This window comes from Apus apus, chromosome 1, assembly GCF_020740795.1.
Source record: "Apus apus isolate bApuApu2 chromosome 1, bApuApu2.pri.cur, whole genome shotgun sequence".
Taxonomy (NCBI): Eukaryota; Metazoa; Chordata; class Aves; order Apodiformes; family Apodidae; genus Apus; species Apus apus.
In genome coordinates, this window is record NC_067282.1 from 3,381,419 (window position 1) to 3,409,191 (window position 27,773).

General features: G+C 48.2%; 1 protein-coding gene across 1 annotated transcript; it reads right to left on the reverse strand.

Moving 5' to 3' along the window:
* Positions 1 to 27,773, reverse strand: GDPD4 (glycerophosphodiester phosphodiesterase domain containing 4). The gene is made up of 15 exons (XM_051608733.1): positions 27,591 to 27,773; positions 26,315 to 26,418; positions 25,123 to 25,216; positions 16,296 to 16,355; positions 14,625 to 14,723; positions 10,751 to 10,844; positions 8,585 to 8,730; positions 8,126 to 8,208; positions 7,156 to 7,306; positions 5,986 to 6,210; positions 5,013 to 5,170; positions 3,648 to 3,795; positions 2,476 to 2,558; positions 836 to 918; positions 1 to 32 (listed from the first exon to the last, which is right to left on the reverse strand). Exons 1-15 carry the CDS (start codon positions 27,771 to 27,773, stop codon positions 1 to 3), a joined length of 1,743 nt encoding a protein of 580 aa, XP_051464693.1.

Below are 27,773 nucleotides of genomic sequence, written 5' to 3' on the forward strand. Positions count from 1 at the left end.
TCAGGCCACGACAGTAGGTATGTCACTGAGCTCTGGAGAAAGGGACACACATGAGCTACCAAAAGACCTGCAGTTGTTTTCCCAGCCCTCGTGAGCAATCACAGCCTGGCTGACAAGGAGTGCAGCCCAAGTTAGGTCATTTTTTCTGCGTCATAGCTCCATGGGTGCAGAAATACAGAGCATGGAAGAGTCCCCAGCCAATCCCACCCTGCCTTGCTGACCCAAGGGTGCTCGGTGCCTCTGGGCTGTTTTTGCACAGCATGGCAGAGGAATGCTTATTGGAGGGGATGTCTAGAGGGCTCTGGCCCAACCTCAGCTTGAAGCAGGGCCAATTAGGTCGGGCTGCTCTGGGCTCTGGACATTTCTGAGCATGGATATCCCCCACCTGTCTGGGCCCCTGTTCCAGTATCTGACCACCTGTAGATCTCTTTCTTTCTATCTAGTCAAACTTCCAAGGTTACAGCTTGTGTTGTTGTCACTGCACATCCAAGAAACATCTGGCTTCATCTTCTCCACACCCTCCCATTAGATGGTTGCAGTGAGAAGATGCCCCTTGATCTTCTCTCCCACTATGCCCCATCCTCCAGCTTAGGGGCCTCACCCAGCTTACTCCCATTTGTTTGGTCCTGGGGAGCCTGAACTGGACCCAGTGCCTAGACATGGTCTCACCAGTGCTTGAATAGAGGGAGAAATCATTGCCACCTGCACCTGAGATTGAGACCCCCCAGGATGCAACCATCCTTCAGCATAGCATGGGAACCCGTCACCAACCCGGTGCCCCCACAGAGATGGCCCTGAGCAGGATGCAGCTTCTGGCTCCTCTTACCCTGCTCACCTGTCCTGAACTTGTTGTAGGTTCCACCCTCCAGCATGGAGCCATCTTCTTGGGGACAGCAGGAGACGGTCCTTTCTCGCCACCTGCATGAGGCAAAGCACCTGGATCAGGCCACCACTCACTGTGTTCCCCTTTCAGGTCCCTCATGCCCTGGTCACCTTTTTTCTACTTGGTCAGGGCAGGAACTCCCCTGATATCTTAGGATTTGCTCCAGGTCCTTACCAAGGAGGGACTCTAGTGCATGACTGATGTCTACAAGTCTACGCTTTACCTCTGCAACTGCATTTTGAAGGCAACTTTGTGCTCAAAAGCCCCAGAAATGTTTGCAGCTGGTGGCTCCTAAGCAGCCAGGGAAATTTAGAAGTAATTTTTGGTGCTTTGATAAATCTGGCAAACAAGACCATGCAGAGCACTGCTGGCAGGGCTGGGAATGCCCTTCCTGCAATGCCAGCCCAGAAGAGGTGGTTATTTGGCTGGATCAGAAGCATCTGCAGGGCCCTGGGAAATGCACACACCACATGAACACCAGCCTGGAGGAGACAGGCATGGGAAGGTCTGGTGGTGGTGGTGATGGATTGCAGGGGTGACTGTGAACCACTCTGGAAAGCAAGGTGACAGCCACTAAAGCCACTCAGGACCTGAGGAGAGCAGGGCAGGGTGAAAGGGAAAGGAAGGGAAGGAGCCTTTTGCCTTGGGAAGGGAAAAGCCTGGATGCCCAACATACATGGCTGTAGAGCTGCTAGTTCCTCACCTGGCCAGACTGCTACTAATTAATTCCTCCACCATCCCACAGCAAAACTAAAGCTGCCACCCTTTCCTCTGCCAAAGCAAGCCACAGTTACAAGCAAGCCAGACTGCTCACCCAGGAGCTTCCCGAAGTTTCCCCTTGCTGTCACCTGCAGCACAGTTGTGCTGCCAGCACCCCTGCAGAAAACCCCTGGGCTGGTCCTTCCACCCATCCACAGCTGGCCAGCTGAAGAGCTGAGCCCAGCATCTCTTGCTTTCCTTGGGCACCAGTGGGACAGGAGCGCAGGGAAGTTCCTCATCCAGCCGTGGCAGAGCAGAGCGTCCGGCGCCCGACCCGCTGGAGTGACCCTGTCCCAGGAGCCCCAGATTTCCCACTTATTAACCAGAACCAATGTCTTTGACAGCGTGGGAGGAAACACAATGTGGTGCCTGTGACACTCTCAGACATTTTCAGCTGTGAGGATGGATTTCCTCAGGGGCTCTGGCACGTGCAGACAGAGAAGCAGGGGATGCTCCAATATTAACATTGAACTTTCCTCTAAGTCAGTCCAAGGCAACAGTGTCTAAACAGTAATAACAGAAAAAATCAGTTCCTTTCTCAGCCCATCAGCTTTGATAACTGGTTTATGTTGCTACTGTAAATCCACCAGGTCTCCACTGAATCCTGAGGGTAGACGATGCCTGAGCTGCCAAAATAGAAAGGGAAAATGAGAGCAAGCAAGAGAAGCAGAGAGCTTTTGGGAGACTTTCAGGGCTTTCTTCTAGTTCCTGAAGGAAAAGGTAATGTTCTCAAGAGTAGTTCTAACCCTTCAGACCACCTGGAAGCAACCCTCCTTCCCTCTACCTGGCACGAAATATCAGATTAGAATGGCCATTAGCAACTTGGTAGTTACCAGTGCAGAGTGAAGACAAGTGAGATGAGGAGCACAGAGGTCAGATCTGTCAGGATCCACATGATGTTGTACTGCTGTGGTGTCTGGAAGACAGCAAAAGAGGTTGTGTCCACCACCAAGGGTCACAAGATAAGCAAAAAAAGTAGCTCAAACTCTTCCTTGTTACTCAAATATGGCTGTTCAGCTGCCTGGTTTGCATGTGCAGCAACACCCCTCAGGTGTTTAAAGTATTTGGTGGCATCTCAAAGTGACCACTCACCAGCGGGTGTTGGTGCCAAATCATCCTTCTTAAAAACAAGTCTGTTATGTGGCCAGGAAGATTGTACCACATCACAGTGAATACAACAGGGACCTCCTGTGGGTACAGGCAGGCCCTGTAGTCCTCTCTGCTTCCCTCCAACTGTCACATCAACTGGTGGCATCTCATTTTCTCTGGCAAAACAGTCTTAGTGAACACCACAGAGGGTCTGAGGTGGCTCCTGTTTTAAGTCTAAGAGCATGTGAAGACTCATCCTTAGACTGGATCTCCACCCACCCTCAGAATGGACTGAAACCCTGTTGTGCCTGGATGGCAGCATTAAAAACCTACTTCAAGAAGGTGAAGCCAGTTAAAGTAGTAACCTTTAGGCTGTAAGGACTCTGGTGGGACCAGTGCCCCAGGTGCTTCTTAACCTTACAGGTTGTCCAAGGGAGATTAGGGAACAGACAAGATATTTGAACAAAATTCCTCTGAGCAAGGAAGGGTCATGGCTATGGCTGTTTCCCTTGGGCTTGTGGAATAAGACCAAGTTTGAGAAGGGCAGTGGAAAGCCCTAGGAAACGAGGACCTTCTGGCATCAATAAGGTTCTTCAAAAGCTTAGACATGGAAATCCTCATCCAGCAGCTTGCACCCTCAAAGGCTTTCCTTTCTCCTCACACAAGTCTCAGTATGCCTTCTTTTCACCCATCTCAAGGCCCAAGTTGCAACTCCCAACAAGGAGGGTGCTTCCACCTGAGCCAAGAGAAAGGAGGAGAAGGGCCTGGAGATACCTGGAGTAACTCAGAGGTTCCAGGTGAGCCCAGTTTCAACTCAAGTCCCCTTCATGCAAAGGGTCCATTATCCATGGTCTCCATAACCATGAACATCCCAACCCTACCTCCTACCCCTGGGAGGGGGAGGATTTTCACTTACCATGAGGAAGAGTGGCTGGCTGAGGTTCTTCAGCATGTGGACAGAATTGGTGGTCACAGAGTGTGCCCCAGAGCACCACGCCAGGGAGTAAAGCCATGGCTCATTGATCACGTAGAAGTTGGTGGTGATGTTTACTTCAGCATATTTCCTTTAAAAGACCAAAAGGCAATTGCCTTCATTAAGCAAGGGGGTCAGTACTTCTTTTGGACTGACTCAAGAGGAGACAGCAATTTTTCTGTAGGAGAGGCTTGTTTTGGGACCTAGATAAGGAGTAGAAAGGAAAGCTAACCAGCCAATAATTAATCATACACAATTGGTCAATACAGAATAGCTGATGGGGAAGAAAATGCAGGTAAAATGTCCAAAAGGTGACATCTTCCCTTACTCTTCTACCATACGAACCAATGTAAGGATGTGTTTGCAACCTCCCAGCAGTGTGTTCAAAACCAGCTCAAAGTTGGCTGCTCATGTGTGTTCTGTTTGCTGCAGCAACTCCAATTTTTTTTTTTTTAATTTCTTAAAAGCTATTGAAGTAAGCTATGAAGTAAGATCATCCTCTGTAGAACAGTCAAGGAAGGGATCATCAGTATCAGCATTTGTAACTCTATCTAGGATCTATAGGATATATCCAAGGTTTACCCAAGTGGATCTATTTAGGATTTTACTGTAACGATGATAATTGAGAAAACATGAACACTACTCTCATCCAAAGGATTATTATTTTTTTTTTTTCATTAGATTTCAATGTTTTTGTGTACTGGAACTATTTACAAAAGCAGAGCTGGACAGTGAAACTGGACTTTCTTTTTTTTCTCTTTTCCTGCAGTGAAATGTGGAGCCTTTCATTGGAGAGATGACATTCTCAGTGTGTCACAAGCAACTGGGAGTAACAGAGACAAGAAATGAAATCCCCAAAGCATCACCTACAAGTGGGTGATGGTCTCTCATCACAGCCTCATGCACTCACACTGACATTTGTGGAAGAGCCACAGGAGGTTACACAGTTGTTCATTCTCCATGACTCAGTGCTGGTGGGACTGAGGGTGGCATGAGGAGAAAGACAATAAATCAGGAGTTCTTTGTTATTGTACCCAGAAGATCCTGAGATCCTGGTCAAGTAAATAGGGACCTGAGGGCAGAGGGGGTGTAATTACAGATGGCACCTCTTGGTCACACACAGGGTCAATGGTAGGAGTGAACTGCAGTCCTCCACTCCCAAACTGTGATAGGAATGGCCCCTTGATTTTAAGGAGCTCTTCCCAAAATGTTATAGATCCTGGAGTTGGTCACTGGAGGGACACATTGCCACACACGAGGCAAACCAAGCCCAGATGCAGTCCACTTGGGGCTGCAACTGCAACCTACCGGATATCTTCACTGGACATTTCAGTGTAGGCCAGATTGAGTTTGTCAATCTTGTTCATCAATAGGTCTTCAACTGGGGCCTTAGTGCCCCTTGTCTGCTGAAACTCAGGAGCAACAGACCGAACTAAGGACCTGAAGTTGTTGTCCAGCCATAAGACCTGCAGGCAACAACAGAACCCAGTGAATCCACAGCAGACTTAGTGATGTGCTCTGCCCTTCACACAAACCCAGCAAAGAGAAGGTCTTGAGAAGCTCACCCCAGCCTGTCAAGTGAAGTATTTCTTTCAGTGATCAAAGAACATGTGGCTGGAGGGTTCACACTTGCAAGGCACTTTCATCGAGAATTAAGTATTCAGTGTTTCTGCCTTATCACCTTGACATCAGTGACCACACTTCACACAGCCTAACAAAAGCTGTGGTGTTTGACATGGATGAGAAGACAGCTTTGGTTTATGGGAAAGGCAACAGAAAAAGATTCTCTTCTCCCATTCTCCCAGCAGGGGAGAAGAGACCTTCAGCAGATACAGGTCAACGTAAGCCCCCAGACATCTGTGGATACATAACCTGATCCACATGGATTTAGTATCCAACCCAAGCAGGGAATTGCCTGGGGAAGGAGAAAGGCAATGAAGGCTCCAACTCCATGTATTTTAATTTAAGCCAGGGCAATTTAATTTAATTTTGTGCAATATATAAAACATGTATAGGCAGCAGGGGGTAGGCTGCCAATTATTGTCATGATGAAAAGGTGAAGTCTGGGGGCTAAACCACCAGCTGGTGTATCCAGAGGCTCATTTCCATGTGCTGCTGTAGGGTTACACCATTTTGTATCCAGAGAATCCAACTGATGCCTCTTTAAAGAAGTGATATGCAAGGGGCTGGACTTCATGCAAATGAAATCACGCAGGTTATGACTCTAACATCCCAATTTGGAGAGCAAGTAAAGGGCTACAGAGGACTGGGACAAACCTACCAGATGGGGTTTAATCCTCACTTCTTTGAGGATGACTTCCAGAGTTCTGTTGATCCATAAGTTCCTGTAAGGATGTGTCAATGGAGGACGGTAGAGATCAAATATCACAAGCTTATTATGAGTGTCTGCGAGGCGTAAGAAACTGCTCAGGGTGTAAATTGACTGATTCATTGCCTGGTCTTGATCTGCCCTTGACAGTGAGCCCATGCATGCAAATGGTTTGTCCTAGAAATAAAGAGATAGAAAAAAGGAAATCAATCCAGCCTCTGGGAGTCAGTTGCACACATCTCCAAGAGGGAAAAAGTTGGGTCATCAACCCCCAGTAGGTGAAGATATTTTATGTTGTTTAGCTTTTCTACCTGAGAAACAAGGGAAGTGAAGCTGGGCTGTGAGGACACTGCTCCTGGGCCCTTAATTATGTAGTTCAGACCTAACTCTGCTCTGCTTCTGGCCCACCATGTTAGCAGTGACTGTCAGACACAGCACCTTGCACAAGTTGCTCTCCTTCCATGTGTTCTGCTGCTGCCATGACAAGGAGCCACAAGAACACCCACCAGCCAATTGCTTTAGGTCTCCTATGCCCAAAGGCCAACTGGACAAACCCAGAAGACTCCAGCTGAAGTATTTCTACTGACTCTTTTGAGTTTTGGCTCAACCTGTAGTTCTCCTCCGAACATTCATGCTATTAAGAACTACCCACTTGGTGTCTCTTCCCTACCCTGATGATGATGGCCAGAGGGCTGGAGCAGCTCTGCTATGAAGACAGGCTGAGAGAGTTGGGGTTGTTCAGCCTGGAAAGGAGAAGGCTCTGGGGAGACCTTAGAGCACCTTCCAGTATATGAAAGAGGCCTGTAGGAAAGCTGGGGAGAGACGATTTACAAGGGTGTGTAGTGATAGGACGAGGGGCAATGGCCTTAAACTAGAGCAGGGTGGATTTAGATTAGAAATTAGGAAGAAGTTATTTGAGGGTGGTGAAGCTCTGGAACAGGTTGCCCAGAGGGGTGGTGGAGGCCCCATCCCTGGAGACATTCAAGGTCAGGCTTGAGCAGGCTCTGAGCAGCCAGATTAAAAGGTCCCTGTGCACTGCAGGGGGGGCTGGACTAGATGAGCTTTAAAGGTCCATTCCAATCCCACATGTTTTATGATTCTATGATAGTCCTTGATGCTTACCTTAAAGAACCACATTCCAGCATTCAACTCCTTCAGGGTATCCCAGGAGAAAAAAGCAGCATGTTTATCACTGTAATTGGGGTAGAGTTCCTGGATGTTAGTTGTCCTCTTTAGGCTGTTGTCATGCATGAGGAAAGGAATCCCATCATAGCTGTTGGAGAACAAGAGTTCAGGTCACCTGGGGTGCAGGTTCATTCATGGTGTGAGCAGACTCATGCCAGGTCAGAATACATGGGCCACCCTGACTGCAGCAGTAGGACCTCCTTCTGTGCAGAAGGTGGGATAAGGGGGAAGGTTGAGTCTCAAGACAACAGATTATTTCCAGCTTAAATACTGCTGGGTGGCCTCAGAGAAGCCATGGAGAAAATGGAGATGATGGCACTTATATCTGCCAGCCCCTCCAAAAATGGATAGTAACTTTATGGTTGAAATCTCATTTTGCTGACACTGAAGTGTTTTGATGGGTTTCAGAGGACTGAAGCCTAAAGAGGCAGTGATGGAAAGGCAAAATGTTCTCTGTCAGAAAGGTCCACATTAGCAGAACATATAAGCATTAGTATTTTTCTCATTCACTGCTCATCCTGCACAGTGTGTTAGCAACCCATGGCAATGGGTTCCCCAAACAAAAGCAATAAAAGATCTAGCAATTAGGACAATGCTGTCACAAGCCTGGACACAATTTTCTGTTGGCCTGATACAACCCTCACTGTGGCCTGTAAGTCAGGCCAGGGGTAGGGACTTGGCTTTATACTCTGCAAAATATTTGAAACACACTGTAGAAATAATGATTGTTCACAGCTTATTGATTTGCCTGGGAACAGCCATGCCCTACAGCCCCTGTCACCACAGGCCAACTGAGGGACCCTGTCCCAGCCATCAGCAAAACCTCATTCCCTGGAGCTGCATCTCCCAAAGGCAACTCTTGGAAGCAGCAGCAGATATTCTGTGAGATGCAATGTCTTCTCCTTACCTAATGGTGACGTCTGTCTCAAGACCATCCCCACCATGTTCAATTGTCTTCTGAAATGACATCTCAGTGTTTTCTGGTGCCAACTGGAAAGAAAAAAGAAAGCACACAAGCAGATCATTTTCAAACACACTCTGGAGGAGTCTGTAAGTACTTTCTTTGTAACTAACTTTGTAAGTACTCTTTGTAACACCTCTGATTTATTTTAAGGGAGGAACATTATCTTGTTAAAGTCTGCTGTTTGTTGTCTTCCCCTTTAGCCACCAAACCCATCTTCTCCCTCAGGAACTGTGTTATCCCTGTCCATGCAGTGATGCCTTTGGCATGCAGTTCCAAATGGAAAAACCTCCCCTCCCACCCTCCACAGATTTCATGGGAAAAAAGAACCCAAACAGATGATGAGGCCGGAGGTAACAAGACACAGGACGAAGAAATAATGTAAAATAACTTCTCCAGACCTACCATGGGTGCTCCACGGTGTCCAATGAGGGCTGGCTTTGGTCCAAGTGTCCCCATCTCTCTGATGCAAGGAGAGTACATCCCCAGAGGTATCAAGAAAAGAAAGAGAAGGATAGCCAGGTATGGACCAACAATTATCACCCGAACAACTGAAAGAATTTGAAGGAGGAAGGCTAGAGTTAATCCAGATGGTAATATATGAGTTTGTCTTGTGGCTTGATTTTAATGCAGCCCTCCAGCTAAGTAGCTGCTGGGCTTTGTCCCATCCTTTATTCCATCCCTTTTTGCCCTTCATTTTCACTGTCCAAAAAAATGCAACCCAGGAAAGCAAACTGGTCAAAGCAAGGACGTGGACTGTCTAAGTCAGGACTGCAGGGTTAGGTGCTTTAATTACATCTTGCTGTGCACTACAGAGGGACATGGCCTTAATTTCAAGGGCGAGCTGGATGGAGCTTGGAGCAACATGTTCTAGTCAGAAGTGTCCCTGCCCATGATTGGGGGTTGGAACTAGGTGATCCTTAAGGTCCTTTCCGACCCAAACCATTCTGTGAGTCTATGATTCTATGATTCTTTCTTTACAGGTTGTGCAACGAAATCAACCCCATCTGTATAAAAACAACCCTCAGCAGAAGGATGCTGGTTTTTTTCTTACAGAGATAAGAACAAGCAACATTTTGAAGTTTCATTCACAGTGAAGAGGAGGAACCTTTCTCCTTCAGCTGTGTTATATCCTCTTAAGGTGAACACTTCCCTGGTTCATTCAGGTTGCTGCCAGTGACCTTCAGTTTGTGACCTACAGAATCCTACAGACTCTGACTGCATATCAGAATCACAGATTGGTTTGGGATGGAAGGGACCTTAAAGATCATCTAGTTCCAACCCCCCAGCATGGGCAGGGACACCTCCCACCAGCCCAGGCTGCTCCAAGCCCCATCCAACCTGCCCTTCAACACTGCCAGGGATGGGGCAGCCACAGCTTCTCTGGACAACCTGGTCTCACCACCCTCCCAGGAAAGAATTTCTATCTAATGTCTAATCTAAATCTCCCCTCTCTCAGTTCAAAACCATTCCCCTTCTTCCTATCATTCCATGCCAGTGTATAAAGTTCCTCTCCAGCTTTCCTGTAGGCTCTTCAGGTACTGGAAGGTTTCTCAGCTCATTACCTATGGTCTGGAGACTGTTGACACGTTGCCCAAGAGCCCCAGTGAGCTTTCAGCTCAGCAATCAGAAAAAAAATCCTCTGAGAAATGAGCACCTATGCACCTACCTACCTATGCACCTTTCTGAATGGATATCACCACCCCTCTCCCTCTGCACATTGTGCCAGTGGATCTGGAGGAACTAGGGCTTACACCAAGCTGATGTATTGAGTGGAGAGTTCACTAGGTGTGGTGGACTGTAATGTCTGGGGTCACAGTGTATTTTCCCCCCAAACTCCCAACCAGTAGTTCAATAAGAAAAATCCTGGGCAGGGGAAAAAATGCCTTCACTAGCCCCATTCTGCCTGTCATTTTTATTACAAATCAACATCTTTAAGTGGGTGTCATGTAGATAATTTCAGCTTTATGGAGAGATTAGGTCAGACAAAAACAGCCAGTCCCAGAGCCAGTCTCTTCTGCAATGGTTCCTGGCCTTGTCTTTACGCTACTCGGTCAATTTTCTCAGACATGATCAGGAACTTCCCATGGGATAGCACTAGGAACTGATCAAAAAGCTCTTTGCCCTATCTCAGCTGGTTTCTACTGAGATGGACTAGTCCAAAGTGGATTGACTGGAGTGGAGATCCCTTCTGAGACAGGGAAGCTGAGCACAGCAAGCAAAGGTCAGCCAAGAGAGCTGCCTTGGCTGCTTTGTCCCTCAGAAGGCTGAAGAAACCTCCATCCATGACTCAGAACATGGGTACTTCTGCTAATCCCCTCCATCTTAAGGCAAATCACTGTCTTGGTACAGGCCAAAACTATGCAAGGGAGCCTGCAAACCAGTAAGGCACCTGGAGAGCCACAGGACTGCACAGCCCAAGCCCCAGCCCCACTCATTTCCCTGGGATACACAGAAGAGTCTCCTCCAGCTGGAATGCAAATGTGGAAGGAAAGGGCTCCTGCACATCTCTTTTCCCACACTGATATCCATCTTTTGTCATATAGGGAGCAGGAAGCAGAGCTACTCTACCTTTCTTATCTGCTCTGACAGCATGAAGAGCCACGGGCCAGGACAGGAGGACCATGATGGCTATTGCCCCTATGTGGAGATAGGGGGCTGTGATCTGGCAAGGAGAGAAAAGGACTTTACTCAAAGGATGAAGTACAGAAACAGATGGAAACAAACCCCAACACAGCTACAGCCTTCCACCTGTATGGGCTCCTGCTGCAGATCACCAGCAGCTCAGCCTCTGGGAGCAGCTGTGTTGGATCTACCCAGCACCTCTGGACTTGGAGGAGAGATATGTGTCCCCAGCCAGGCCAGCTGCCCAGGCTGAGGAGTGCTCCTCACTGCACCACACAGCTCTCCTTTCTCCTAAGTCAGCTGAAGGGGACACAGAATTTAGAATCACAGAATGGTTTGGGTTGAAAGGGTCCTTTAAAGCTCATCTAGTTCTGACCTCCATGCCACCAGCAGGGACATCTTCAACTAGACCAGGTTGCTCAGAGCCCTTTCCAACCTGACCTTGAACGTTTCCAGGGACGGGGCACCTACCACCCCTCTGGGCAACCTGGGCCAGTGTCTCACCACCCTCACTGTAAAAAATGTCTTCCTTATATCTAGTCTAAATCTCAGCTCTTCCAGTTAAAACCATTAAAGGGCAGAGGGCAGGACCTGGCTGTCCTTGTCCACCAGGACACGAGTGCCATTGCTGCTATACCACAACCTGTGAGCAGCACCCAGTTTCATCCAATCTAACCCAATCCAATCCCACCCAGCTAACACTCATCTCCAGAGCACACTGCAGCTAAATCATGAAACTGATCTCTACCAACCTGAGTGATAAAATGTGGTATTGACACCTCTATGGAATTAATTATTGTGGTATAAGAGAAATAGTTCATCTGGTCCATGACTGATCATGGACTTTATTAGAATCACACCCCCCCTGCAGTACCAGCTTCATGTATTATCAATATACTGCAGAAAAACAATTCATTTTCCTCTATTAAAAAGCATTTCATTCACTTCCATTAGGCCTAATTGCATTTCTTTTATATCTTTTTTTAAAATAACTTTTAACTTGATGTGTAAATACTTTCCTGTATTTAGTAACACAAACCAATATATTCATTTAATGCTTATGGTATGTTAGATAATACCTAGTGCTGGAGAGATATGGTAACTAGACTTTCATCCTGAAGAGTAAAAAAGAAGATCAGAAGCTAAAAATCACTTCTGGGCTTATCATTAATGCATGAGCAAAGCTGGAAACCACACAGAAATAGTTTGTCGCTTGTACAGACACTAAATGGATGTTGGCATGATACAATTTTCATAAAACAAGGCCAATCTGTCAACAACACCAGTGCATCATTTTCTCACTCTCATCAGAGCCCCGTGGTTTCTGTTCCAGCCAGAACTGACTGTTATTATCATATCATAGAATCACTGACTGGTTTGGGTTGGAAGGGACCTTAAAGATCATCTAGTTCCAACCCCCTGCATGGGCAGGGACACCTCCCACCAGCCCAGGCTGCTCCAAGCCCCATCCAACCTGCCCTTCAACACTGCCAGGGATGGGGCACCCACAGCTTCTCTGGGCAACCTGGGCCAGGGTCTCACCACCCTCACAGGAAAGAGCTTTTTCCTCATGTCCAACCTGAATCTCCCCTCTTTAAGCTTCAAACCATTGCCCCTTGTCCTCTCACTACCCAGCCATGTAAAAAGCCCTATCCCAGCTTTTTTGTAGGCCCCTTCAGATACTGGAAAGTTGCTGTAAGGTCACCATGGAGCCTCCTCTTCTCTAGGCTGAACAACCCCAACTTCCTCAGCCTGTCTTCACAGGGGAGCTGCTCCAGCCCCTCTGATCATCTTTGTGGCTTCCTCTGGACACACTCAAGGAATTCTGTGTCCTTCTTATGTTGGGGACTCCAGAATTGGATACAGACACATTAAGTATGTGCTAGGAAGCCATCCAGATGCAGATCTTTCCTATTGCCTAGTCCTGATCCTCTAAGCTGGAAGGCTTGAAGGAGGCAGCAGCCACTGAGAGATGTTACTGCACGTGATGCTGTCTGCCCCAGACACTCAATACCAGTATCTTTCCATCACAAGCAGCTGCATAAACAGAGGTGCCATCTGAGATGTCCAGGATATCTGAGATATCTTTGCAGGGCTAATGGACATGACACAGGGACTACAAAAGATTTATGTATTTTGGGAACAGCAGCAGGCCAGCTGAAGCACTTTTTTATCATTTTAAACGGAAAGAAGGGAGATTGAGGTCAGACATCAGGAAGAAATTCTTCCCCATGAGGGCAGGAAGGCACTGGAACAGGTTGCCCAGGGAGGCTGTGGCTGCCCCCTCCCTGGAGGTGTTGAAGGGCAGGTTGGATGGGGCTTGTGCAGCCTGGGCTGGTGGGAGGTGTCCCTGCTCACAGCAGGGGGGTTGGGACCTGATGGTCTTTGAGGTCCCTTCCAACCTTCACGATTCTATGATTCTATGATCTCAAAGGGCTTGAACACCCAAACACCCACAGTCACACCTGTGACTCCTCTTCCAGTCCATATGGAACGTTCTCCAGCAGTAGGCCACAAGGAGGAGAGCTGCTAGGCCCAATTAACACCTGTGTAGTCAAAGGCTACATACTTTTTCCTTCCCAAGACATGTAGGGACCTGGATAGTCAAACACTAAACAGCACTGGGAGCTCAGGAGGCCAACAGACCATGCACTCTGACCTCTTGAATCCAGCATGTTGTCCCACCTGGCACCAGCATTTCCCACCAGCTCCCCAAAACCTGTGCTGTCCTGCCCTCAGGGGGTGAAGCTCTTCCAAGTCACAGAAGACCAAAATCATGTTCATGTTAAAGTGGCTGAACTGGCAGGAGCTGATTAGGGAGAAAATTCTTGCTTCAGCAACCCAACCAGCAAAAGAGGTGTGATTTACCCACCCTGGGCACTTGCAAATCAACAGCACATCTAAATCATTTTTGCCAAAAAAAAACCCAAACCAAACAAAGGCTATGATTTCCCAAGCAGACATGTTCACATCTGGTAGCTTGAAACTCAACCTCAGGTCTTGGCTTCCTTTCTCCCAACAAGAAATCACAGAATCATTAAGGCTGGAAAAGACCTTTAAGATCATCAAGTCCAACCCATGGCCTGACACCACCACATCTCCAGACCAGGGCACTAAGTGCCACATCCAGCCTTTCCTTGGACACCTCCAGGGATGGTGACTCCACCACTTCCCTGGGCAGTCCATCCCAATGTCTGATCACCCTTTCCATGAGGAAGTGCTTCCTGATATCCCACCTAAACCTCCCCTGGAGCAGCTTCAGGCCAGGCCCTCTCGTCCTGTCACTGGTTGCCTGGGAGAAGAGCCCGACCCCACCTGACTCCAACCTCCCTCCAGGTGGTTGTAGAGAGTGAGAAGGTCCCCCCTGAGTCTCCTCTTCTCCAGGCTAAACAAGCCCAGCTCCCTCAGCCTCTCCTCATCAGACTTTCCCTCCAGTCCCTTCTCCATCCTTGTTGTCTCCTCTGGACCTGCTCCAGCACCTCCAGACCCTTCTTGCAGTGAGGGGCCCAGAGCTGCACCCAGGACGAGCTGAGGCCCCATCAGTGCTGAGCACAGGGGCAGGATCACCTCCCTGCTCCTGCTGGCCACACCATTCCTGGTACAAGCCAGGATGACGTTGGTCTTCCTGGCCACACTGCTGGCTCATCTTCAACTGGTTGTCAACCAACGTGAAGTCACAATAAAATTTTACTCAAAACCACATACCCTGCCAGGAAAACCCACCTGCAAAACACCCACCAGAAAGAATACTTCCTGCCAACTACCACAAGATACTTCTACAAACAAGTTGCTCTTTCAAACCCACCCCAGCCCCTCTTACCTGGAAGGACAGACGGACAGTTTGCCATATTTGTCCCCAGAGAACTGAAATCACAAAGAGGGCTGAGATGGAGAGGCCCAAGACAAGTAAAGTCCCCATCTGGGGAGACAAAGAAGACATAAATCAGCTGCAGCATTTCTGCCCAGGCTGGGCCATCCATTTGAATCACAGGCTTATTTAAGCAGCTCAGACTTGGTAAGTTTAGGATACGTGAGCTTGAGTCTGTCAGTTCAGAGAGATTCCATGGGACTAAAAGCAGACAAGGCTTTTCTGTGTGGCAGGACTGAAGAGCTGGGTACCCAGCTCAGCCCTCAGGGCTCCCTCTGTAACCACTGGAGAAAGAGAGGAATTTCTAGAGGTGATCCTTCTGATGGAAGACGCCTCTCTCTTTCTCTTGATGTAGATGGAGCTTAGATGATCAGCTTACATTAAATCATAGAATCACAGAATGCTTTGAGTTGGAAGGGACCTTAAAGATCATCTAGTTCCAACCCCCCTGCCTGAGCAGGGACACCTTCCACTAGACCAGGTTGCTCAAAGCTCCATCCATCCTGCCCTTGAACTCTTCCAAGGATGAGGCATCCACAACCTCCCTGAGCAACCTGTTCCAGTGTCTCTCCACCCTCACAGTGAAGAATTTCTTCCTAAATCCCTAACCTGCAGATGGCTAAATTCAGCAGTGAGGAATTCCCCCCAAAAGAGACAGCAACACAGCTTCCTTATGCCATGAGCTGCTTTGCAACAGGCCTCAGCAATGGAAACACTCCCATGGCAGGTTCTTCTTGGTACATCATCTATCTGCTGAGAACCAAGTGCAAGTAGAAACTGGACCATAACCATTCTTCAGGGGGATCCTATGGATCAATACCTTAATAATCCATCCTAAATCTCTTCCACCCAAGGATGCAGTCTCAATATTGGGGTTTTTTTTACAAATTGTTCTACACTGTTCTGGTTCTTCTGAAAGCAAATTTTTAGTAGTAAAGATGACAGTGTTTCCATCACTTAAATGAAGAAACACAGGATCAAGTATCTGCACATCCAGTTAATCTCTTCACTGTAAGATTTGGGATCATTGGGATCTAATGCATCATTTTGCAGCAACAACTCTCTGAGTATTTGTTTCTGCACTTTTATAGATCCAGGTGGCTTTTCCCAAAGCATCCAAAGACCCAAAAGCTAAACTAAAGGCACCAGGATGCCCTGGACAAACCAACTTTCTCTTCTGCAGAGACAGCAGTCACTTTTTTCTCCGCTGGAGGAGTCTGCTACAGGAAACTATGCTGTGCTTCTCCTGAAAACTTTGTCTTCAGGTTACCCCATGTAGACATGTTAAACATCTTCACCTGAATGAGTCACTGCAGGCTTCTTTATAGGGAATGGGGGGAAAGCTACATTAAGTGTGATTAATCTTAATTTAGATGTCTATGATCAGCAGCTGGATGAATTGCCTCCTCAAAGGACTCATTTTCCTTTGCTGACTTCAGAAGGTATTTAGGTGATCAGCTCACGTGGAGACACCATTCTTATGGGTATCTCAGGTCTCCTAAGGTCAACCTTTTCCCTCTCTTCCTTTTTCCCATAATCTGATTTTTAATGCAGAGAAACACCACAGACTCAGTAGATTTAAAGCATGAATTCAAGTTACCAGAAAGCCCTGACCCTCCCCACCTTGTGACTCCAGTGCAGGTAGAGCTGCTGACCTTCTGCAAGCAAACACATCGCTAGGACCTGGGAAAAGAAGAAGAGATTGTTGGCATCCTGGTAGAAGATGATGAGTTGTGTTCAGTGAGGTACTTCTGGAATTCTTTTTGCATTGGGAAGTCACTTTACTCTGGGTCTTCCTGCACAATCTCAAGGCTGTCAGCAGGGCAGGTGTATGAACAGTTTCTTGCTGCAGTACAAATGCTTTTGAAATGACCAAGCAAATAGCAAGGCTGCCCTGCAGTATCAAAACTCTTTCATGGGTAACAGATAATTGGGCACTTTGGGGTACACATTTTAATTACTTTTCTTTGTGAGTACAGAATCAGAAAAAGAAATGCTGGCCAGAGTCAAATGTTATGGTAAGAGCCCACACAGCACTAGTCTTGCTATTTTTTGTGCATTTGTTGAGATTAGAGGCATCTCAGCCATAAGAGAGAGGTCAGGGACTAAAAAACGCCTCCAAAGCACCACAAAAATACAGAGCAGGCAGCAAGGGAGACAACACTTCCACAGTATCACAGGAACTGCAAGAGACAGGAACATCTCAGAACAGGAAAAACTGCCTTGGAGATTAAAAAAACTCTGTAGTTTTCAATGGATGCCATGTGGCAAGTCTGGGCCCTTGGAGAAGGTTTTTGTGAAGCACAGAGCAAACCCCAGCCAGAGTAAGGGACAACCTGAGAGGCCTTGGACACCACAAAGCAAAGGATGAATAAAGCCTGTTCATGGATCTGATCAAGAGTTTCTTCAAATTGACCCAAACCTCAGCAACCAGTCACAGAATCACAAAATGGTTTGGGATGGAAGGGACCTCAAAGATCATCTAGTTCCAACCCCCTGCATGGGCAGGGACACCTCCCAGCAGCCCAGGCTGCTCCAAGCCCCATCCAACCTGCCCTTCAACACTGCCAGGGATGGGGCAGCCACAGCTTCTCTGGGCAACCTGGGCCAGGGTCTCCCCACCCTCACAGTGGCCAGTTCTGGTTTTTATCAATGATTTTATCAGTGATCTGGATGAGGGGATTGAGGGCACCCTCAGCAAGTTGGCAGATAACACTGAGTGAGAATATTGACCTGCTCAAAGGTAGGAAGGCACTGCAGAGAGATCTGGACAGCTTAGATCAATGGGCTGAGGTCAGTGGGCTGAGGTTTAACAAGACCAAGTGCTGGGTCCTGCACTTTGGTCACAATAACTCCAAGCAATGCTACAGGTTTGGGGAGGAGTGGCCAGAAAGCTGCCCAGTGGAAAAGAATCTGGGAGTCCTGGTGGGTGGCCAGCTGAACAGTGTACCCAGGACAGCAGCGTGGCCAGGAAGGCCAAGACCATCCTGGACTACATCAAACACAGTGTGTCCAGCAGGAGTAGGGAGGTGATTGTGCCCCTGTGCTCGGCTCTGGTGAGGCCACAGCTTGAGCACTGTGTTCAGTCTGGGTGCCATAGGATAAGAAAGACACTTGAGGTCCTGGGGCATGTCCAGAGAAGAGCAACAAGGCTGGTGAGGGGTTTGGAGGGCATGTCACAGGAGGAGAGGCTGAGGGAGCTGGGGGTGTTTAGCCTGAAGAAGAGAAGGCTCAGGGCAGATCTTCCTGCTCTCTACAACTGCCTGAAGGGAGGTTGTAGAGAGGCTGGTGTTGGTCTCTTCTCTGAAGTAACTAGCAATAAAATTAGAGGAAATGGGTTTAAGTTGTGCCAGGGGAGGTTTAGGTTGGACATTAGGAAAAATGTACTTACTGAAAGAGTGGTGAGGCCTTGGAACAGGCTGCCCAGGGAGGTGGTGGAGGCACCATCCCTGGAGGTGTTCAAGAAGTGCTTAGATGTGGCACTTCAAGATATAGGTTAGTGGTTGTGGTAGTTGGATTACAGCTGGAATCAATGATCTTGAAGGTCTTTCCCAATCTTATTGATTCTATAAAGAATTTCTTCCTAACGTCTAACCTGAATCTCCCCTCTTCCAGTTTTCCCCTTTGTCCTCTCACTCCATGCAGTTATGAAAAGCCCCTCCCCAGCTTTCCTGGAGCCCCTTCAGGCCCTGGAAGGTGCTCTCAGGTCTCCCTGGAGCCTTCTCTTCTCCAGGCTGAACACCCCAACTCTCCCAGCCTGGCTCCAGAGCAGAGCTGCTCCAGCCCTCCCATCATCTCCGGGGCCTCCTCTGGACTCTCTCCAACAGCTCCATGTCCTTCTTGTGTTGAGGACCCCAGAGCTGTTCCCAGCCCTGCATGGGGGTCTCAGAAGAGCAGACGGGGAGAGGACAATCCCTTCCCTGGCCCTACAGGTCACACTATTGGTGATGCAGCCCAGGACACGATTGGTTTCTGGGCTCCAGCACACATTGCCTGCTCATGTTGAGCTTCTCATCACTCAACACCCCCAAGTCCTTCTCCTCAGGGCTCTTCTCAATCCATTCTCTGCACAACCTGTATTTGTGCCCCGACTCAGGTGCAGGACCCTGCACTTGGCCTTGTTGAACTTCATGAGGTTGGCACTGGCCCACCTCTCCAGCCTGTCAAGGTCCCTCTGGATGGCCTCCCTTCTCTCCAGCACATTGACCATACCCCACAGCTTGGTGTCATCAGAAAACTTGCTGTGGGTGCAAGGAACTTGGTGATGAATTGCACCAGAAGCACCTTGGTGTTGTGACAACACACAGGTCTGTGCTCAAGATTCTGAGTGCCTGGAACAAACTTCCCAACCACTGTAAGGGACAGTTTATGGACAAGTATCACCAGATATGATGGTTTAAAGAAAAGTATCTCTTAGCAGCCATCACTGCTCTACTGAGAAGGATTATTTATGATCCAGGTTCCTCCAGACTGGAACACAGGAGCATTGTGTGAAAGCAGGACATATAGATGTAGGGAAGGGGCTCTGCTCTCATGAAACACAACTGCAGGAATGTAGCCAGTTTCCCACCCAGCCACAAACACCTCTTTTTCCAGGATCGTGCTGATTGGAAGTGTGATGTAAGTTCAGCAGAGAATACAGATCAGCTTTTAAGTATCTCTTGACATGTCACCCTCCTTTCATCGAATCCTGCACCCAGTACCTGACGAGCAACCACAAGAGCAGTTCAGAGAGAACTGAATTACTGCTGAAGATCTTAAGTCAGCCCCGTTTCAATAAGCTATTTCAGAAAAATGGATGAAAAAAGACATTTTTGCCCCTTTTCTGCAAGCAATGTTATACAAAGATCTGGTCCTTGTCCAAGGTACAGCCAAACACTCCTTTCACAGGCCATGCTCAGCCAGACTCTCCCCTGCTGCTGCAGCACAACTTTGGCATGAATGATACATCACACCTGGGAATGCCATCAGAGGGTGAGCTCATCTTTATGGATGGAAAGAGCATCTCATTATCAGCTTACAAGAAGAGTAATCACCAGGTTTCATCCTCGGAGGGTGAAGAAGGAACTCTTGCAGTCACAGCACTGATCACTGTAGGAGAACATATCTTGATGGACCACTGAGCTGACATGATGTGGACAAGGTCTATCTGTGTGCTCTGGCACAGTCAACTTGAGTTTTCTTTGCTTTCCAACATTTCAAGCCACAACCACCTGGCTTCACCCTGCTCCTCAAAAGCTGCTTTATGACCTGTCTGATACGTTCTTCCATGGAGAGCAGCTGCCATTAGCAATGATGTCCCAGAGGTTTGCACCTAGAGCAACCAGTACCAGCAACTCTGGCTCTTCCAAACTGCTTCCTCACTTATCCTGGGACTGTCTAATACAAGTATATGGACGTGTAGATTTAGGTGACCACTAAGTCTGAAGAAAAAGAGCCTGAAGGGAGACCTTATGACTGTCTATGACTACCTGAAACAAGGTTGTAGCAAGGTGGGTGTTGGTCTCTTCCTCTCTGTTGGTGTCTTCGAACTGCAGAACAAGATGAAATGACCTCAAGTTGTCCCAGCAGAGGTTTAGATTGGATATTTGGAAAAAAAATTCTTTGCTTGCAGGGATGTCAGGCCCTGGAACAGGTTGTCCATGGCAGTGGTGGAGTCACCATCCCTGGAGGGATTTAAAAGCTGTGTAGATATGTTTCTGAGGGACATGGGTTAGTGGTGGCCTTGGCAGTGCTGGGTAAACAGCTGGACTGGACGATCTTAAAGGGATGAGAAAACTCTCCTGTGGAGTGGTAACAATTGAATTAATTGAAATTGACTGTCTGGAAAAAAAAAGGCAACGATGCCTGCAGATGGAGAGTGTCTTTGTTCAGCAAGCAAGTGCTTTGATGGGCAGCTTTTTGTTCAGCCACTGGTGGCCGGTGGGCAGAAGAGTGTTTGCTTCAGTGGTCCTCAATAAGGTGATGGAAGCAGGCTTGTGGGAACCAGTTGGGTCCCATCATTAAAGGGGAAGGTCTGGTGCTCATAGACAAAACCAAACTAGTCACTGGTTGCTATGAGATCTCATTTGCTATGAGAGGGGCATCAGTGTGCTCAGTTTTCTGGTGCCATGGGCTGCTGATGCAAAACATCCCAAGGAAACGTTGCCTGGGTGAAGGTCTCTAGTCTTTCCTGCAATAGCACAGGGATAAGTCTTCATCCAACACTGTTCAGCCACAACATGGGATCTGATGCATTGTTGGGGCAACCTATTTGGCCACCAGTGACCTGAAATGTGCTTGAGTGATCCAGCCACCGTCCCCACAATGGCAGATGTAGTCAGATGTAGAAGGATTGGGTTACATTTAGTGTCCTGTGAAGCTGTCCATGTTTTGCTGGGTGGTTCCTCAAAGGTTACAGTGAAAGGCCAGACAAAATGAAGGGGAAACTCTGCACACAGCCATGGAGGGGTGATTCCTGGCAGGGTCCTTCTCTGACAGGCACCCTGCTGGGATCAGCATGGCCAAGCCAGTTGTTGTCACAAGACCCAGCATGCAGGAGTGGGACTGTCATACACCCCTGGATGCTTTGAGACAGTGGGAGCATGAGTGGTGGTGATGAATACTTTCCTCACTCCTCTTTCCTTCTTATTTAGGTAGCAGGTCATGGTCCCTCATGCCTCCCACTGCTCAACACAGATGAATGCAGCAATTTTGCCAAATGACAGTGACATGGTGATGCAATCAAGCAGGGCAAGTGCTTTTAGAAATTTCCAGTAGCTTTGGGTGGGTCACTTAACAGCTCCACAAAAGTAAGGAGCAAATGGACCTTCACTATAGGGGATCTTCCCAGAGCAGAGGAACCTCTGAAGTGTTTCTCTGGTGGGACTTGTCTGATAACATCCAGACTACCTGTATTCTTTCAGGTTTATCTGTGTTTCACCCTTCAGTGGAAGGCAAGTGCTGTTAGCCTCATTAGCTAGAACTCAGATGCTGAGAAGAAGAGGATGTGTCTACACAACACAGAGTAGGACCAAGACTGAGTTGAACCATGTAGGACACCAATCTCACCTCGTTTTTTTCCATCTTCCTTTCTGGCTTCACTTTGCCCACCACCTGCCCCAGCAGTTTGCAGCCATCCCATCAGTGCTGCCAAAGTTATGAAACTCCTCTAAGAAAGTCCACTGGACACTGGCTGATGTTTGCATCCAGACAGAGCATGGCCAAGCTGACACATCAGCCCCAGTGGTCTTCATGCTCCTCGAGACCAGAATAATCATATAAAATCCAGTTCTAGCATGTGCTATGATGGGTTAGTCTGATTGTGAGGTTGACTCCAGATCCACAGCCTCCTGAGGCACAATCTCAGAGGTATTCATGTCCCATGGCCACCTCTGGCAAAGCTCTGAGCTGCCAAAAGTAGCATTGCAACCATCTGCACTGGCCCTTGGCCACTGGGAAAAGCAGGTAGGCTCTGCTGAATAATCCAGGTGGAGCCCTGGAGCCACCAGGGTGTCACAAAATCCTTGTAATTAAATCTTGTTATTTGTCCTACTCAGAGCTCAGTTACTCCACAGAATTTCTGATGCTATTGATCCCTGTGGGCACGGCCAAGCAGCTTTTCTATTATTATTATTTTATTGCTCCCAGCAGAATAAAACCACTATTTATTTGTAATTCAGCAGGGATAAAGGACCCCAGAAACCTATCGTGTCAGGCACTGCATGAACAAAGCAAACAGAGATTTCCTGCCACGAGCAGCTCACAGACTGACTGATGATATGATGTATATGATGACACATCAGGATATGGGTAAGAACAGCAGGAACTGATGATAAAAACCACTTGTTGTGGTCACAGAGGTGAGTGAAAGCCAGAACCTCACCCTCAGCACCTGGCACTTCAAAATGCATGTTGGGACAGGTCTGAGACTGAGCATGGACTCCAGTCACAGCATCCCAGAGTCACAGAATCATTCTGGCTAGAAAAGGCCTTTAAGATCATCAAGACCAACCATTAACCTAACTCTACCAAGCTCAATGCTAAACCATGTCCCTCAGCACCACATCTACATGGCTTTTAAACACCTCTAGGGATGGTGATTCAACCACTGCTCTGGGCAGCCTCTTCCAGTGTTTAATTTGTATTTCAGTGAAGAAGTTTCTCCTAACATCCAATCTAAGCCTTTCCTGGCATAACTTGAGTCCAGTTCCTCTTGTCCTATCACTTGTTACTTAGGAGAAGAGACCAACCCAACTTTGGCCTCTTCAATCAATTATTAAGGGAAGTCCCATGGGACAGGGTACTAGATTGTAAAGAGGCTCAAGATAGTTGGTCAACATTCAAGGACTACATCTTGCAGGCTCAGGATCAGAGCGTCCCAATGGGTAGGAAATCAAGTAAGGGAGCCAGGAGACCTGCATGGTTAAACAAGGAGCTGCTGGGGAAACTCAAGTGGGAAAAGAGAATCTATGGATCATGGAAGGAGGGGCTGGCCACTTGGGAGGAATATAGAACTCTTGTCAGAGGATGTAAGGATGCAATAGGGAAAGCTAAGGCCTCCTTGGAACTAAACCTTGCTAGTGAGGTCAAAGACAATGGAAAGGGCCTCTTCAAATACATTGCAGATAGAACTAACACCAGAGGCAATATAGGCCCACTGCTGAGTGAGGTGGGTGCCCTGGTGACTGAGATTAGAAAGAAGGCAGAGGTGCTGAATGCCTTCTTTGCCTCTGTCTTTACTGCTGTAGACTCTCCCCAGGAGCCCCAGATCCCTAAAGCTCCAGAAGGAGTCAGGATAAAGGAGGAGTTTGCCTTGGTAGATGAGGATTGGATTAGGGATCAGTTAAGCAGTCTGGACATCCATAAATCGATGGGTCCGGATAGAATGCACCTGTGGGTGCTGAGGGAGCTGGTGGAGGTCATTCCTGGGCCACCCTCCATCATCTTCGGTAAGTCATGGGCAACAGGAGAGGTGCCTGAGGACTGGAGGATAGCAAATGTCACTCCAGTCTACAAGAAGGGCAAGAAGGAGGACCTCGGTAACGATAGACTGGTCAGCCTCACCTCCATCCCTGGAAAGGTGATGGAACAACTTGTTCTTGGCACTGTCTCTAGGCATATCAAGGAGATGGGGGTCATTAGGAGCAGTCAGCATGGTTTTACCAAGGGGAAGTCATGTTTTACCAACCTTATTGCCTTCTATGAGGAAGTAACTAGGTGGATAGATGATGGTAGGGCAGCAGATGTGGTCTATCTTGATTTCAGTAAAGCATTTGACAGCATCCTCGTAGATAAACTGGGGAAATGTGGTCTTGATGATCAGGTAGTGAGGGGGATCATTACTGGTTGAAGGGAAGAAGTCAGAGAGCTGTGGTCAATGGGACAGAATCTAGTTGGAGGTCTGTGACAAGTGGAGTCCCTCAGGGGTCAGTACTGGGACCAGTACTGTTCAATATTTTCATCAAGGACCTGGATGAGGGAACAGAGTGTGCCCTCAGCAAGTTTGCTGGTGACACTGAACTGGGAGGAGTGGCTGACACACCAGAAGGCTGGGTTGCCATTCAGGCTGGAGAGTTGGGCGGGGAGAAACCTGATGAAATTCAACAAGGGCAAGTGTAGAGTCCTGCATCTGGGGAAGAACAAGCCCATGGACCAGTACAGGTTGGGGGCTGAGCTGCTGGAGAGCAGGGTAGGAGAAAGGGACCTGGAGGTCCTCGTGGACAGGAGGATGACCATGAGCCAGCAATGTCTTTATCTGGGAGGTTTCCTATGAGGGAAAGGACAGAGGAAGAAAGAGGACTGGGTAGAAATGTAAGGGACTCTTGTTTTTGGTATGTGTCCAATAACCAAAGAAGCCAGTAGATCAGAATTCTAGAGAAAATTTCCTAGGATTTGGGTAAATGAGGATTTCAAGAACATTGTCTCTTTGGGTATAAAGTTCAGCAGCATTTTGTGACCCCATCTGTAGGCTCTACCTGAATAAAAACCCTCCAGCAAAGCTGAGTGAGTCAAGGCAGCTTCAGTGATAATGTTTATATTTTTCTAATGAGCAGTTTTATTCAGGATTAGAGGAATAACTCAGCTTTGATGACATCTCACCACCAGTATGTGACTCAGAGCTGCACAGGGAACAAGCTTTAGCTCCCCCTAAATCTAGATGCAGCCACTGCTGACACATCTTTACCTGGTTTCAAGGAGACATTGGACAAATCCATTGAATGGAAATCATCAAAAGAAATCACAGAAACTACATCTGGCTCAGAGACCCCCCACATGAAATTGGTCATCGGAAGGTGGACATGAGGAGAAAGTACCATCAATACTCCTGTTCCCCATCTTCCCCTGGCACCCAGTGTCTAGGGATCATCCACGGGGCTAGGCTGAGCTTTGGTCTGACCCACTAAAGCCATCCCTGTATTTACTTTCTAGAACCATAAATGATGGTCAGCTCACCAGGGACATTACTTACCAATAACAGCGCGATGTACATGAACGACACTACAGCCACAGTGAGGACAACAAGAGACCAGAGAAACCAGAAGCCCAGGTTTATATAGGTATACCTAAAAAGCAACAGAATATTGTAATAGCGTTTCTGTTTCACACAGGGACTGGAGGGGAACAACAACCCTGTTCCTTGAGATTTTGAATTCTTCAAAGCACTAAAACCAAGGGAGGGAGAGACAACCTACATGCAAAAGTGGTTCAGAGCACCCTTCCCCAACCCCACGATTGCATTAGACCAACACCCCAGTGTGCTAGGGGGGTAAAACACAGGACCACCCTGATGGCCTTGCTCCAGGGAGCTCCCAGGCTGCCTGTGAGGCAGAAGCAGCTCGTTGCAGACAAGACAACAAGGTGAACAGTGAGACAACGTCACTCAGGCCAACAGTCCACCCTGGCAACCTGCAGCAGTGTAGGGCACAGCAGCAAGAAGGGGATGTGAGTCAGGTTTTGATGGAGAAAATACTAGAAAGATGGAGAAGCTGCAGAGGGTTTGCCCCAGGAGAGACAGAGAGAGAGAGAGAGAGAGAGGGAGAAGTTTAACTTTTTACACAAAAGCTCAATAAGATGAATAATGATATTACACCTTTCCTCCCAAAAATATTATATTTTAATTTAAGTTTAGGGGCCAGATTTGCAGAACTGTTGTCTAGGTACTGCAGAAGTAAGGGATCTGCATAAATCCCTGCTGGTTATTTCTTACTCTTGAGCCCAGGAACATGCAGTTCTCAGTCTGAGAGACAGCTGGTGCAATGCCTCTGATGCCAGCCACTACATTTCTTCAGGGGGAACAGGGGAGGGAAAAGGACACAGAGAAGGGGAGGGAAAAGGACACGGAGAAGGAAAGGGAAGAGCTATCTAGTCCCTGTCACTCACAGATTTTGTGATGATGCCTCTCTTCTCTCCCAAATTCACTCTTACACCTAAAAAATTGTAGCCAAGCAAAGGGCAGAGCCTCAGCACCTCTGAAGTCACTGGGTGTCACAAGCCTGACAGTTTCCCACACTGGGCATTCGATTTGGATGAAGTCCAAGAATTTATGGAGCCAGATCTCTGGCTCCTGGCTACAGTGTCCTGCTGGGGAGGGTGCTCATCTCTTCCCAGCAACCCTGGGGACCTGCTCGAGGAGCAGGAGAGAAGGAAAAGATGGTACTTACCAGTCAAAGTTATTGTAGTCATTTTTCGCTCCAGAGCTCATGTACAGAAAGACCAGAGAAAGGCAGAAAGCTCCAACTAGCAATGGGAAAAACATGCATTCCCGCTGGAGAGGGGGAGGAAGGACAAGTGGTCAGAGCCTTGTCTACTCCAAAGCAACCAAAGCAAATGGCAGGTATTTTTAGGCTGTCCCTAAAACACACGACTTGCTGCTGAACCTCCTGAAGCACATATGGGGAGGCCTTCCCTGCCTGTCCCCAGTGACCAGGGGGATGTCCTCAAAAGTGTACTCTGCAGTATTTATTTGCAGGGAAAACAGATCTCGTGACTTCACGAATGACAGGATTTTAACCAGCTCATGAGAGGAAATTGCACTGTGCATCAACCCTCTTTGCAGTTCTTACTGCACACCCATCCCAAATTTTACTTCTTTCAATTTGATCCTATGGCTTTGAGATGTTTGACTGGCCAGGAGGGTTTGGTGCAAGGTCCTTTCCTGCCGCCTCGTGTTTGTCAGCTGCACGATGGTGCAGGCAAACTGAGCCTGCTATGGAAACACCATAAAACAGCAAGCACAACTCTCCCCCTCTGCTCTGCTCTGGTGAGACCCCCCTGCAGGGCTGGGCCCAGTTCTGGAGTCCCCAGCACAAGAAGGACACGGAGCTGTTGGAGAGAGTCCAGAGGAGGCCCCGGAGATGATGGGAGGGCTGGAGCAGCTCTGCTCTGGAGCCAGGCTGGGAGAGTTGGGGTGTTCAGCCTGGAGAAGAGAAGACTCCAGGGAGACATTAGAGCGCTTAACAGCATCTGAAGGGGCTACGGAAAAGCTGGGGAGGGACATTTGACAAAGGCATGGAGTGACAGGAAGAGGGAGAAAGGTTTCAAACAGGAGGAGGGGAGATTTAGATCACATCTTAGGAAGAAATTCTTTCTTGTGAGGGTGGTGAGACACTGGCACAGGCTGCCCAGAGAAGCTGTGGCTGCCCCATCCCTGGAAATGTTCAAGGCCAGGTTAGTTGGGGTTTGGAACAACCTGATCTAGTGGGAGGTGTCCCTGCCCATGCAGGGGGGTTGGAACTAGATGATCTTTAAGGTCCCCTCCAACCCAAATCAGTCTGTGATTCTATAACACTCTACTTAGAGCAAAACCCAACAGCCCAGTGGGATCCAAACGATGTTGGGCAGAGATGCCTTTGGCCCATGACATCAACCACTTGCCAGCTTCAACTGTCTTGTCCCTTCACAGACATCCCTGCCTGTGCTGGTTCTGAGCCAAGTTACCATCTTGCAGCAGCACTTCCCAGGCTCTGTCCTCTCACGCTGGTACCGCTTCCACCGGCAGCTGTAGAAACCAGCCAGGCAGGAGATGAAGGGCTGGTGCTCATATCTCTGCAGCAAGCGCCGACGTACCACCTTCAGCTTCCCAAATTTCAGCCTCTTGAGGCTGGTAGAACTGGCCTCCAT